The 12,275-nt window shown below is 42.4% G+C and overlaps 1 protein-coding gene across 1 annotated transcript in view; it reads left to right on the top strand.

The window, feature by feature from the left end:
* Positions 1-986: 986 nt before the first annotated feature.
* The window catches only part of HADH (hydroxyacyl-CoA dehydrogenase), a 67,975-nt gene continuing 56,686 nt past the window's right edge, over positions 987-12,275 (top strand). The window contains exon 1 of the mRNA XM_004476194.5: positions 987-1,228. Coding sequence (XP_004476251.1) covers positions 1,097-1,228 — 132 coding nt within the window. The 5' untranslated portion in view covers positions 987-1,096. The remainder of the gene's footprint in view (positions 1,229-12,275) is intronic.

Here is a 12,275-nt window from a genome sequence, read left to right as displayed (position 1 = left end):
TCAACAGCCCACCCTTTCACCACATTGATGGAGGTCCAACGCTGTAATGTGTAACTAAAGTCAACCCTCCCTTTCCCTTCCCTGGTCTCATCTTTGCTTTGGAATGCATTGTTAATACTGAAATTCACATTCACTAAGACATGTGTCCTGGGTAGGAGTAGCTTAAATTTCCTTCCTTTTTAAGCAGAAACAACCAATATCCACCAGATTTAAATAATCCCTAGAGTTGGCTATTTGGTAACCTGAAGCCCAGTGCATATTTTGGGCACCAATATCACAGGAGCCAAACAGCACATAATTATTTATTCAGCGCCTACGTATGCATAAGCATCAATGGCTAGGATTTAACAGGGTAATACCACATAATGCATTTTTTAAAAACTTAATTTTAATAAATTCAAATACAACTTCAGATCATGCTAGGCTTGTCTCTCATATATATATATTAGAAAACTTGTAAGTTTACAGAAAAATCATGCAGAAAATAAAGTTCCCATATACTCCTCCCATCAGTAACACTTTGCTTTAGGGTGGTACCTTGGTTACTATCCATGAAAGAATGTTACCGTAAGTGTGCTGTTAACTGTAGTCCACAGTTTACATTAGCGTTCCCTATTTGTGTTGTAGAGTACTATGTTCTTGTCTTTTTGTTTAATTTATTCAAGTAACATATACAATATGAAATCTCCCCCGTTAAACCACATTCAAATAAATATCGCGGGGCAGTTACATTCACGGTGTTAAAGCACTTCAATTTAGAAAGGACCTGTGGCTTTTCCAAGGAGGAACCTCCACTCCGCCCACACACGGAACGTTGCAGGGAAAACCTCAGGATCCCGCAGACGCCTGCCCCGCGGGCTGCACGCCGGCACGCCCGCGCACTTGTGCCAGGGCGCCTCCACCCCGCGTTAGAACCTGCGAGATTCCCGCGGCCTCGGGCAATGGGCGGAGCCTCGCCAACGGCCGGTGACGTCAGGGACGTCCTGGCGCGTGGGACGGCGGCGCGGCGGGCCCCGCCCCGGGAGGTCTGGTTTGCGCTGGTGCCTGCGCCGCGGGTGCGCGAGCCGCGCGCTTCTGGTCATTGCGTTGCTGCACCATGGCTTTCGTAACCAGGCAGTTCGTGCGCTCCGTGTCCTCTTCGTCCACCGCCGCGGCCTCGGCGAAGAAAATCGCCGTCAGGCACGTGACGGTCATCGGCGGCGGGCTGATGGGCGCCGGTATCGCGCAGGTGAGGCGCCCCCACTCGCGCCCTGCCCGCGCCGTGCCCGGGGAGCGAGCCCCCGCCCGGGACCCCCACCCACCCGGGACCCGGGAGTTTCCACCCCGCCGCTCCTCCGTGAGGCTGAAATTTCTGGAGTCTGGGCCTGTGCAGGCGCAACAGGCTGCACTGCCAAGCTCCCTGGACCGAACCTCAGTTTCTTCGTCTCAGGCATTCCAGTCGCCCCCAGGTCCCATGAAGCTCCGTGGAGCGTGTTGGTGAGAGAGCACTTTGGAACCGAGAGGTGCAGAGAAGGTGCATTGTCTGTGCACAAGGTTGAGGTGTTTATTTGCTCATTGCTCGGCTCAAATAGGAGTTTGCTTCCAGAAGCCTGGACTGCAATCAGTTTTAATTTTGTGCGTTTAAAAAAGTCTTGCGGACTCTCTAGTTTTCTGCTCTCCTACACGGTCTCAGTTCTCTACGCCGTGTATTTTCTGCGCTTATTGGCTTACAAAGCATGGAATAATTACTACGTTTGTAGCACTTGGTTGAGTCCTCTTATGTGAGTTTGCTGCGGCCCTGGGACTCCGCCGACAGCAGCGTGAGGCAATTTTGACCTGGTGCCCTCGATGCTTAGAACTGTGTACGGTTTAGCTGCTGGGGAGAGTGGGATAAAACGGCAGGGGGCCCCTGAAGAGTCGCTGATCTCAAAGTGCATTTTCAGGACTGTGCCCTGACTCCGGCGGGCTGTGCATCAGGGTCTGTTGTACAAATGATTGCATGGTTACTGTCATGCTTGCATTTTATTTATTTTTAAGAGTTGCATTTCAGCTTACTTTGGATAAGCGTGATTTTCATATCTGGGCTAATTATATCTTTAGTATTCCAATTTTTTACAATTTAGATGGTTGGAGGAAGGCGCATCTAGTTTTTCTCGTGGGGAGGGTCCAGGTTCAGTAGCTACAGTCAAGAGCTTACTTTTTCAGCGTCTCTTTTTAACCTAGTCCACACTTTAATGCTTGCTTTTTTAAAAAAATTACTTTTATAAAATATCCTAGTTTTTCCCTCCCTGCAGTTTTTTTTTTTGCAACATATTAATTTGATTGCATTTTCTTTTAAAATAGGTATTTCTGTACTGTTTCATTCTTCTGATTTCTTGCATTCTCCCATTTCTCTCTCCTGAGATCATGTTTTTGGCATGCATTGCCCTTTTTAGTGTGTGGATGCCCTGACTGCTAGGTAATGGTGTCTTTATAATCTGTGCTATGTAGCCATGGAGAAAGAAGCTCCTTTAACCCAAAAAGCCCACACATTATTTGCAAGAGAAAGTTTAGCTCAGGAGCACTTGTATTCCATGATTTGGCTGAAGTTTCCCAAGGTTGTGATTGTGAGATTTGTTGTGGGCAGGAATAACATAATATATATGTTTAAAAACATTTAGACAATATCAATTATGAGATAGTAGGGCTTTAACCCTCCAATAACAATATAGGAAATGAGTCCAGAAACTGTTGTGGATGGTTTCCCTGAAAACATGGATGAAAAAGGATTAGCAACTAAGTAAAAAGTGTCAAAGTTTTGTACAATATTACAGTGCTTAGTTCTTGGCATTCTCTATCCATTATTGGGTGTTCACCGCCTCCTCCCCCCCCCCCAACAAGAAAATAAAGGTGTTTTGTTGCAGGAAAAGGCAGAAAGACAGCATATAAAATTATGGTGTGGTATTGGATCTTTCATATGACAATAGGAAGGAGAAGTTATTGATGTTGGTGGGAAAAACAGACTTGGGGATCAAATCCTTGAAGAGTTGGACCAGGGAGTGCTGTTTGAAACTTGAAGGGGGAAAAAAGAGCTGCTTGCCCCAGAGGTTATAAACATAATGGAGCTGTCATTCCAAAAAGGTTGATAAAGAACAGAAAATCTAAATAGTGGGTAGTAATAAAGAATCATAGTTCTGTCCTTACATAACCGTGTTTAAGAGAGTGCTAGCCACTTTCGGTGAAATCCTGATCCTGTGGAGGGAAAGTATGCTTTCCTGCAAACCGTCTTTTTGTTCCGCTGTCAACTAGTTGGTTGGTTTCTGTGATTTTTTCAAAGGTTTTGAACCTTAGCCGATCCACTTTTACGCTACTCACTGTAGTTCTGTTCCATCTTGCTTAATCATGAGTGCAAATGCTAGTTGACACTGCAGCTTGTTCAAGGTCCTCCGAAAAGAGGGAGGGCACTTCTTTTCTGCCCCTTATTTTATAGTTAAACCTCAGTAAAGCTTTGCAAATACAACCACAAACTGCTGCCTAGGTTACATGGCTAATTGCTAATTTACATTTAGCTGCATTTTTCCTTCTGAACTCTTTCTGAAGAAGTTTAATTTCAATCAGTGTTGAACTCTTTACAATTTTACTTTTTTCTATTTATCGTTTTTTCCATATATTCCATTTCATGCTGAGCTAGGATGAAAAATATTTAAACATTTTGTAAAGGCTTGATATACATTAATCAAGGAATTAAATAATTTAAAGCAAGCAAGTTTCTTGCCTAATTACATTTGATCAGAGCACAGGCCATTTGTACATTTGTATTTGTCAGGAGTAACTAGTTTACCTGTCATTTCTTTGTTTGTTTTAGATTAAAAGAAAAAAAAAACCCTTAGTCTGCAAGTTAATATTTAAGTAAGGATAACTTGTTTTATGTATTTGCCCATTACATGCTTCTGACCTGGTTCTGATTGCCAGTTTATCTTTAGTTGGGTACTTAGGCTGGTAAAGAAGCTTATAGCATTAAGTGACCCTTGAATGAGGGAGGGTTATTTTATGCTTTATGGGGGGTGGGTGGGCTAGGGGAGAGAAAGAAAGCTACCAGCTGTGTACTTCTCTAGTTTATAAAATTAATAATTTATAATTTTTGCTTTGTCTCTTCCTTTATTTCTTTTTTTTTTTTTTTTGAGGAGCCTAGAGAGCTTGAAGCTTTCATTAACTTACTAGTGAGGAGCCAATGGGTTCCCTGGGCATGGCTTTATTCCTCAGGGCTCTGTGGTACAACCTTCCTTTTAGTACACTATGTATCTTGAAGGGGGCTAGGAGTGGGTTCTTTTCCCTTTAAGCATTTTTTTTATTGTTTCTCTTAAGCCGAAAGTTGACGTTTCTTCTGGGAAGAGTGCCTGAGGCTGGGTTTTTTGGTTTGTTTTTATTTTGTGTGCTTTTTTTTTTCTTTTCTTTTAAGGCATTCCAAGCTTCAGATAAATACTTCCCTGACATTTGTGTTACTTTCTGGTGTTTGATGAGGTCTGAAGTGGACCTGAAGGCTTTTCTGCAGCCAGTGAATTTATTTACCCATCTCTTCCCCTTGTCATCTCTGAGTTTTCTGATGTTGAATAGAAGAGTGATTAGGGTTACTTGTATTTTTTTTAGCTTTATTCTTTTCTGGTACTACAGTGAGTGAGTCTCTGTTGCAGATTTATGTTTGCTTGAAAAACAGTGCAGTAGTCTGGGAGAAATTTCAGTATTACAGGATCCGGCACAGCCACCTGGCTGTAAGCTCTCCTGTTGACTTTTCTTTGTGGAGGGAATATTTTTATTCCCAGGTGCTAATTTCTCCTCAATTTAACAGATGCATCTCTTGGTCATGAAGTTCTTCCCTCATTTAATGTGTTGTTACTGAATTCTTTATTGGGCAGTTTTCTGACCTTAATTGATACACTGGGGCAGTAAAGCCATCTTTATCAGCTTATTAGTCATTGGACTTGGGTTGGGGTTAGAGATACTGTCATTCACAGAGGGTACAAGGGAGGGCTGACAGGTTAAAAAAAAAAAAAAAAAAAGCCATGCCACGGAATATGTTTGGATATTATACTGTACAGTGCAGAAAAGGAACCTAAATAATGTGTTGGGTTTTCTTTGCCATCTCTATATCCAGGCTCACTCCTTCCTGCCCCTTTTTTGTGTTTTTGATTGTCAGCCCTCCCCATTCTCCCTTCACCTCGTATCTAACTTAGATACACTCCTCAGGTCTAGCTCTACTGGGACCACAGGAAAATAGTACTGCTGCTCTTTATTCTGTGCCCTTGTCTGGATTATGCTGATCTATGATAACTTCTGGTGAGTGGTCTTCTGATGTAGAAGAGAGTTGCTTCAAAGCATAGGCTCTTGGGTCCCTCTGCTGGAGTTTGCATCCCAAACTTTTCCTCTCCTAGATGTATAAACCTTGGGCAATATTACTTAACCCTTCTTTGCTTATCTGGGAATAATGATACTGCCTCAGTGTTGTAAAAGTGCTTAAAATAGTATTAACGTGTTTAATAATTCTTGTTTGATAAAAGTTAACTGCTTTTATATAGAGCCATGAGCTCTAATCCAGTGATGATTTCTCTTAGTTTTAGATTTTCTTCACTTTCTCTGAAGATATTTGATAGGGAGATAAGGGGAGTTAAAATAGTTTTAAAGATCTTAATACTGTGTGGGTTGTTGAGAAAGGTAATCTTCCTTCTCCATTTATTTGGTTTGGGGTATTATAATGAGATCATACACATAAAGCATTTAGAAGCATTTTAAACCTGGTGCTTAAAAAAAAAACTCCACAGACATGACACTTTATTCCATCTAAACACTTTCATCTCATGTGACCATTATAATAATTACCCTGCAGAGTTAATACTTGGGGTCAAGGGTCGGTGGCTGAGCCAGGGCTGGAACTCAGGTCTCTGAATTCCTGCTGACAGGAGATTCCAGAGACAGAGATTATCTCCCTGCTGTCATGTGAGAAGTGTGATATGCATGGGCAAGGGTCCTCTGTGGCCATTTGGAATCAGCTGCCATCATCATGATATCTCCTAGGCCTTAGGCGCGAGGCTGGTCATCTCCATCTGGTTGCTCTGCTGCCATCTTTTTGCCCATAAAAAAGACTCAGACTTACAGGCCAAGACTTACATGCTTCTCCCTGAGCCTCTTCCCAGAGAATGTCCTCCGTGTTATTGTGGTGGTGGTTCTTCCAGCATGTGCGCTTGGAAGGTGCTAATGTCTCCTCCACACTGGAAAAGGCTCTGTAGCTTTCCTGTCTGTGGAGGAATATTTCCTCTGTGCCCCCCCTGGGCCTCTCCTGGATCAGGCCATGCTACCTGAATTGTGGATGTCTCCTAATTAGTCCTTTCAGCAAAATCTGGAAGGAAAAACCCACTCATCCTAACAAACACTGCTAGATTAGTTTTCTTAGAATCTCTTCTCTACCCGGAAAGTATCTATCATGACAACAACTTTCAGGGATTCTTAAATATAACTTAAGACGTGGTTGAGATGCTGTTGACATCCCTTCCCTTTCCAGAGTTTGTGGGAGGAGGGAGAGAAAAGTCCTGGGAGGGAAGGAACTATTTCCTATATATAATCAAACCCAGATGCTAATTGAATTTTACTTTTTTTTAAACTGTGTATTTAAAAGACTTCTTGTTGACAAATGGAGGTACATTTTCTTTTTTTTTTTTAGAAATAGTTTTTGGAATATAAAAATCAAAGTCCAAAAAAAGAAACCAGCAAATGAATGTAACTGTTTCAAGAACAAGCCAGCTGGTTATCATGGTGGTAATGGAAAGCCTCAACAGAATGTCCTTTTATGACTGTCGAAGTTAGTAAATACAACTTGTGCTGATGGGCGTGTTCAAAGACCACACATTAGAGATAATCATAAACCCAGAATTACCAGCTCTGAGAGGTACAACTGATTTATGTAAGACTCTTTCTCCCTGTGGCTAAAACCATGAGAATTCAAAAGGGCAGGCTTCTGGTGTGAAAGCACAGCAGCTTGTGGGGCACAGTCAGCAGAGAGGGGCACTGACTTGGCGTACTCATTCTGGGGATTGGGAGGAAGTGAGAATTTGCATGTGGTAGACAGTTTGCACAACTTTGAGATTTTTTTGGAGAGAGTGTGATCTTGATGAAATGCAGCCCTCCTGTGGTATGGGGGCAACCAGGCCACCCAGTGGAGCTGTGTTGAGAGGAGGGGATGGATGGGAGACCAGTGACTGGACAGCTGATGTAAACCTCACAAACTTACCATTCATGTTATGCTTCAGAGAAGCTACTTCAAATCTGATGATGTATTTGCAAAAATATATAAATCCAGTGCACTTCTGCTTGGCACGTTCACTTGGCTCTGTGGCCAGAGTATTCAGTGACTTTGGCAAGTGTGCTATTCACTCAGCCTATTTTTTATAGCTCTGAAACACCCTTGTCTAAAAATATTTCCTCTCTGGCTAAGCCTGCCTTTCACCAAGCCTAGAGAAGTTGTGGAGTGGAGGACATATCCCTCAAATAGAATTTTTTCCATTGCAGAGTACTTGTCCTCAAGGTCTTACAGTGTGTAGGTCACTGTAATATAAAGCAAGAGTTTTCCATGGGTTGCTTTAAATTATGGTCACCAAAGTTAAAGTGCCAGGAAGATTCCTTATTTTGTAAAAATAACAGATATTTGTGGGAGGTGGGGAAAAGGGCCTTTTTCCTTTTGTGTTCCCCTCCTCCCATCTCCTTCCCAGTAATTGGGAGTAACTTGGGTGGTATTGTTGCATAAATCAAGAAGAATCAGTGTCATTGGTTTCCTTGCATCTAAAACACTTGAAATTTTTTCTAAGTAAGAGCCTTCAATAATATAATTATTTTCACATTATCAGGGGAGACCCCCAGCTATGCTAATAGGGTTATTAGCCAATGGCTAGAGCCCTGAACTAGGAATCAGGAGATCCCCATCTCATCTTGGCTTTACCAATATTTCCTGAGGATTCCATTACAGCCTGGCGGGGGCTAGGTTCCTCAGCACACAAGGATGACTAGTATTAGTCAGGAGTGTACTGGAGGGGAGTTGGGGAGACAGCACATAAGGGGATGATCATAATACGCGTGGTGGGTGCAGTGTTCAGCGTATCCACTAGCATTACAGGAGCACAGTGGGGGGATGCTTAGCTTGGGACTGAGAGGACTTTGGGGGGACCTTGGAAGTGCTGCAGACATTGGGGAGAAAGTATGGCTAAGCAGAGACCTGGAGGTGAGAAGCAGCAGCAGGTGGGGCAGACCTACAGGCATCATGGTTTCAGGTAAGTGTGAGAGGTGTGTCTGCAGAGGGTTTGAATTCCGATCATAGAAGACCTTGCTTGCCAAATTGTAGAAGTTTGGGTTTTATTTTTGCTAATGGGAGAACCATTGAAGACAGATAAGTGACTTAGAAGTACCTTTCAGCAGAATCCTATTTTAGATAAAGCATTCAAGTGCCTCTGTGATCTTGGGTGGTAATTTTCCTGCTTTAGTTCCTGTTCCTTTCATCAGTAAAATGAAAATGTTGGGTTGGTTAGATGAAAGGTTTTTATACTATGCACTGATGGGTTTTGGGGGTTCCATGAATTTCCTTGGTTGTTTCCACCTTCCCTGGCTTGTTTTACATGTTAATCTTCCGTATGAGTTCCTGTTAACTAAGGATTTCAATGCTAAAAAAGTTTGAGAGCCATTACATTGGGTGATCTTTAGGGTATCTTCTTCCCCCAAAAATGGATGATCTTGATTATCTATTGCTAATAAACCTGAACAATAAATGTTTTCACTGATCTCTGACCTTGCAGTAGTGAAGAAGTTGTTAGATGAAGGAGAAACTAGGATTGGTTTGTCGGTGGCCATCTCTGACCTGGCTCACATACATGTGTGCCCCCCTCACAGACAGGCACAGATATTGGCCTTGCCCATAGTCTCTCCAACAAAAGGTGCAAGACACATTCACATGTTCAGTAAATTCAGCATAAATCCATTTCTGAACTCATAGCAGTGGTCATGCAGCATAACAATGCTAATCCTGTACAGCACAGATTTCTCTTTAGACAACACACAGTAGTTGTCGTCCACTTCCTCTTTTGCCTAGCCTTCCAAACATCAGTGTCAGAAGACACCAACATAGAAAGGAGAGACTATTATTTGTAACATTTTGTGGTGATTAGTGATAAATTGATTAGGTGATTAATGATAGGTACTAGCTCTTTATCCTTTTCAGACTGATAATGTGATTTCTTGTAAATCTAAAATAACTTGAAGTATCATGTGAAGTCTGTTATAAAGGGTTTGTAACAACAAAGCCAGCCATGATTTCCTAAGGAATTATTCCTAAAATAGTTTGTAAATTGAGGCTTTTTAAGAATATATCTATCATTCATGTGTTCAGTTCATGAATCTTAAGTGTCTCCCATGTGCTAGGCATTGAGCTGGGTGAAAGTTAAGATATGGTAACTGCTTTTACAAAGCTCACTGTCTGGAGAAAAAATGCAGGTGTAAACAACTAATTAAAGCACAGGTTGCCTACCTGTTATATCCAAGGTTTGACCTGAGACAGAAGAAAGTGTTAATAGTTTAGATACTTTGACCTAAGGACACCAAACATACAAAAGACTTTTAAACACTGGAGATGTGATGACATACAGTATATATCTTGTTATGGTAAGGAAAAAAGGACATTAAAAAATGGTATGCAGAGCAGCATTCGTGGCTCAAGAGGTGCCATGCCTGCTTCCCACATGGAAGGTCTGGGATTTGGTTCCCATTGCCTCCGAAAAACAAGCAGCAACAACAACAAAAAGCAAACAACCAAGCATATAAATGGAAAAAAACAACTCAGGAGCCAGTGTGGCTCAGGGGTTGAATGGCAGCTTCCCGTATATACAAGGTCCTGGGTTCAATCCCTGGCCCTGGTACCTCAAAAAAAAAAAAAAAAAAAAAAAACTATGCAAGTATATACTAAATATATGCATATGAAATTTATATTTACTGGAAGTTTCTGGTTGCAGGTAGATTGTGTGCCAGAACTACCCTATATGGAGATTTGTGGTAACAGCAGCTGCAGATGCTGAAGAAGGTGATGCAACACCTTTGAAAAGGAGTATTGGTATCATCTTGAGCTCAGCATCAGAATTTGTTCTTGTTGTTCTTGTTCAACTTTTCTAATTTAGCATTCATCTTTTCACATCTAGAATTCTCCTACTTACTGGTTAATGGCCTTTATTTGAAATTTGTGAGAATTTAGCAACATGAAGTAGCACATGACTTCATTTTTTATTCATCTGTTTTATTTATATACTGGGGATTGAGCCACCATGACACAACTGAGCAGTCATTGGTAGCTAGTGGCTCACATCAGCTCCACACTCTGTTACAGTCATATTAATATTTTGATGTTTAACTGCTTTGAAACTAGTCAAATTTGGTACTAGATGAATTTTGATGCGAAATATTGTCCCAGTACTCGTCATTTGTTTGGTACTCAGTGTGCAAATAGAACCTGTCGGTGTTGGTTGCCTCATGACTCACTACCCTTTCCAGCCAAAACAAAGGGTCATGTGTTAGTCATGTGGTAGCTCTTGCCCTGTGCACATCCCATTGTGGTCTTATCTTAACTTCTGCGGTCATTTTGTGTATTTTTGCATTTTTTTCTCATCCTGGGTGAGATGTGATAGCACTGAGCAGAAAAGAAAAGTACTTTGCACCACCATTGAGCAGAAAAAGAATTGGTAAATATGAGAGCAGTATTCGCATTATTGATCTTGCCAGGGGAAACGGTATGCCTAGAACAATGGTCTCCACCATGGTTAAGAATAAAGAAGTAATAAAAAAGGCTGATGTTGTGAAAGGAGTTAAAGCAGTAACAAAGCAGTGTTCCCAAACCCTTGAGGAAGTTGGAAAGCTGTTATTAATTTGGGTAAAGGAGAAACAGCTAGCAGGCAACAGTGTATTGGAAGCCACAATATGTGAAAAAGCAAAAGTGTTGCATGCTGATCTTTTGAAAAACAAACGGGAACCAAGTGATGAGAGTGTTGACTTTTTTTTTCTTTTTTAAAGGATTGATTTATTTCTCTCCCCTCCCCCCCCATTTGTCTGCTCTCTGTGTCCATTTGCTGTGTGTTCTTCTGTGTCCGTTGCATTATCCAGCGGCACTGGGAAATTGCGTCTCTTTTTTGTTGCATCATCTTGCTGCGTCAGTTCTCCGTGTGTGCAGCTCCACTCCTAGATGAGCTGCGCTTTTTTCATGCGGGGCGGCTCTCCTTGTGGGGCCTACTCCTCCCTGCATGGCACAGCACTCCTTGCGCACGGCAGCACTGCATGTGGGCCAGGTTACCACACAGGTCAGGAGGCCCTGGAAATCGAACCCTGGACCCTCCATATGGTAGACAGAAGCTCTATCAGTCAAGCCATGTCCGCTTCCTGAGAGTGTTGATGTTTTTAAGGCCAGCCAGGGCTGGTTTGATAATTTTAAAAAGAGGACCCACATCTGTAGTGTCATGAGGCATGGCAAGGCAGCGAATGCTAATAGAAAGACTGCTGATGAATTCGTCGGTGAATTTCTTTTTTTTTTTTTTAATTATTTTTTATTGACTTTGTAATAATATTACATTAAAAAAATATATATATGAGGTCCCATTCAACCCCACCACCCCCACCCCACCTCTCCCCCCCCCCCCCCAGCAACACTCCTTCCCATCATCATGACACATCCATTGCATTTGGCAAGTACATCTTTGGGCACCTCTGCACCTCATGGTCAGTGGTCCACATCATGGCCCATACTCTCCCCCATTCCATCCAGTGGGCCCTGTGAGGATTTACAATGTCCATTGATTGCCCCTGAAGCACCATCCAGGGCAGCTCCATGTCCCAAAGACGCCTCCACCTCTCATCTCTTCCTGTATTTCCCCATACCCATCAGCCATCATGTCCACTTTACTCAATCCAGTGCCACCTTTTCTATGTGGACATTGGATTGGTTGTGTCCATTGCATCTCTATGTCAAGAGGAGGCTCAGATTCCACATGGATGCTGGATGCAATCCTCCCACTTTCAGTTGTAGTCACTCTGGGCTCCATGGTGTGGTGGTTGTCCTTCTTCAACTCCATCTTAGCTGAGTGTGGTGAGCCCAGTAAGTCAGATTGTAGGTGCTGGAGTCTGTTGAGGCTCAGGACCTGGCTATCACATTGTCAGTCCAGAGATTCAAATCCCCTAAATATATCTTAAACCCCGACACTAACTGCACCTCCAGCACATTAGCATGAAAGTCTTATGTAGAGAGATCC

This window comes from Dasypus novemcinctus, chromosome 1 (genome assembly GCF_030445035.2).
Source record: "Dasypus novemcinctus isolate mDasNov1 chromosome 1, mDasNov1.1.hap2, whole genome shotgun sequence".
Classification (NCBI taxonomy): domain Eukaryota; kingdom Metazoa; phylum Chordata; class Mammalia; order Cingulata; family Dasypodidae; genus Dasypus; species Dasypus novemcinctus.
This window is presented reverse-complemented; position numbering and strand designations above follow the sequence as displayed.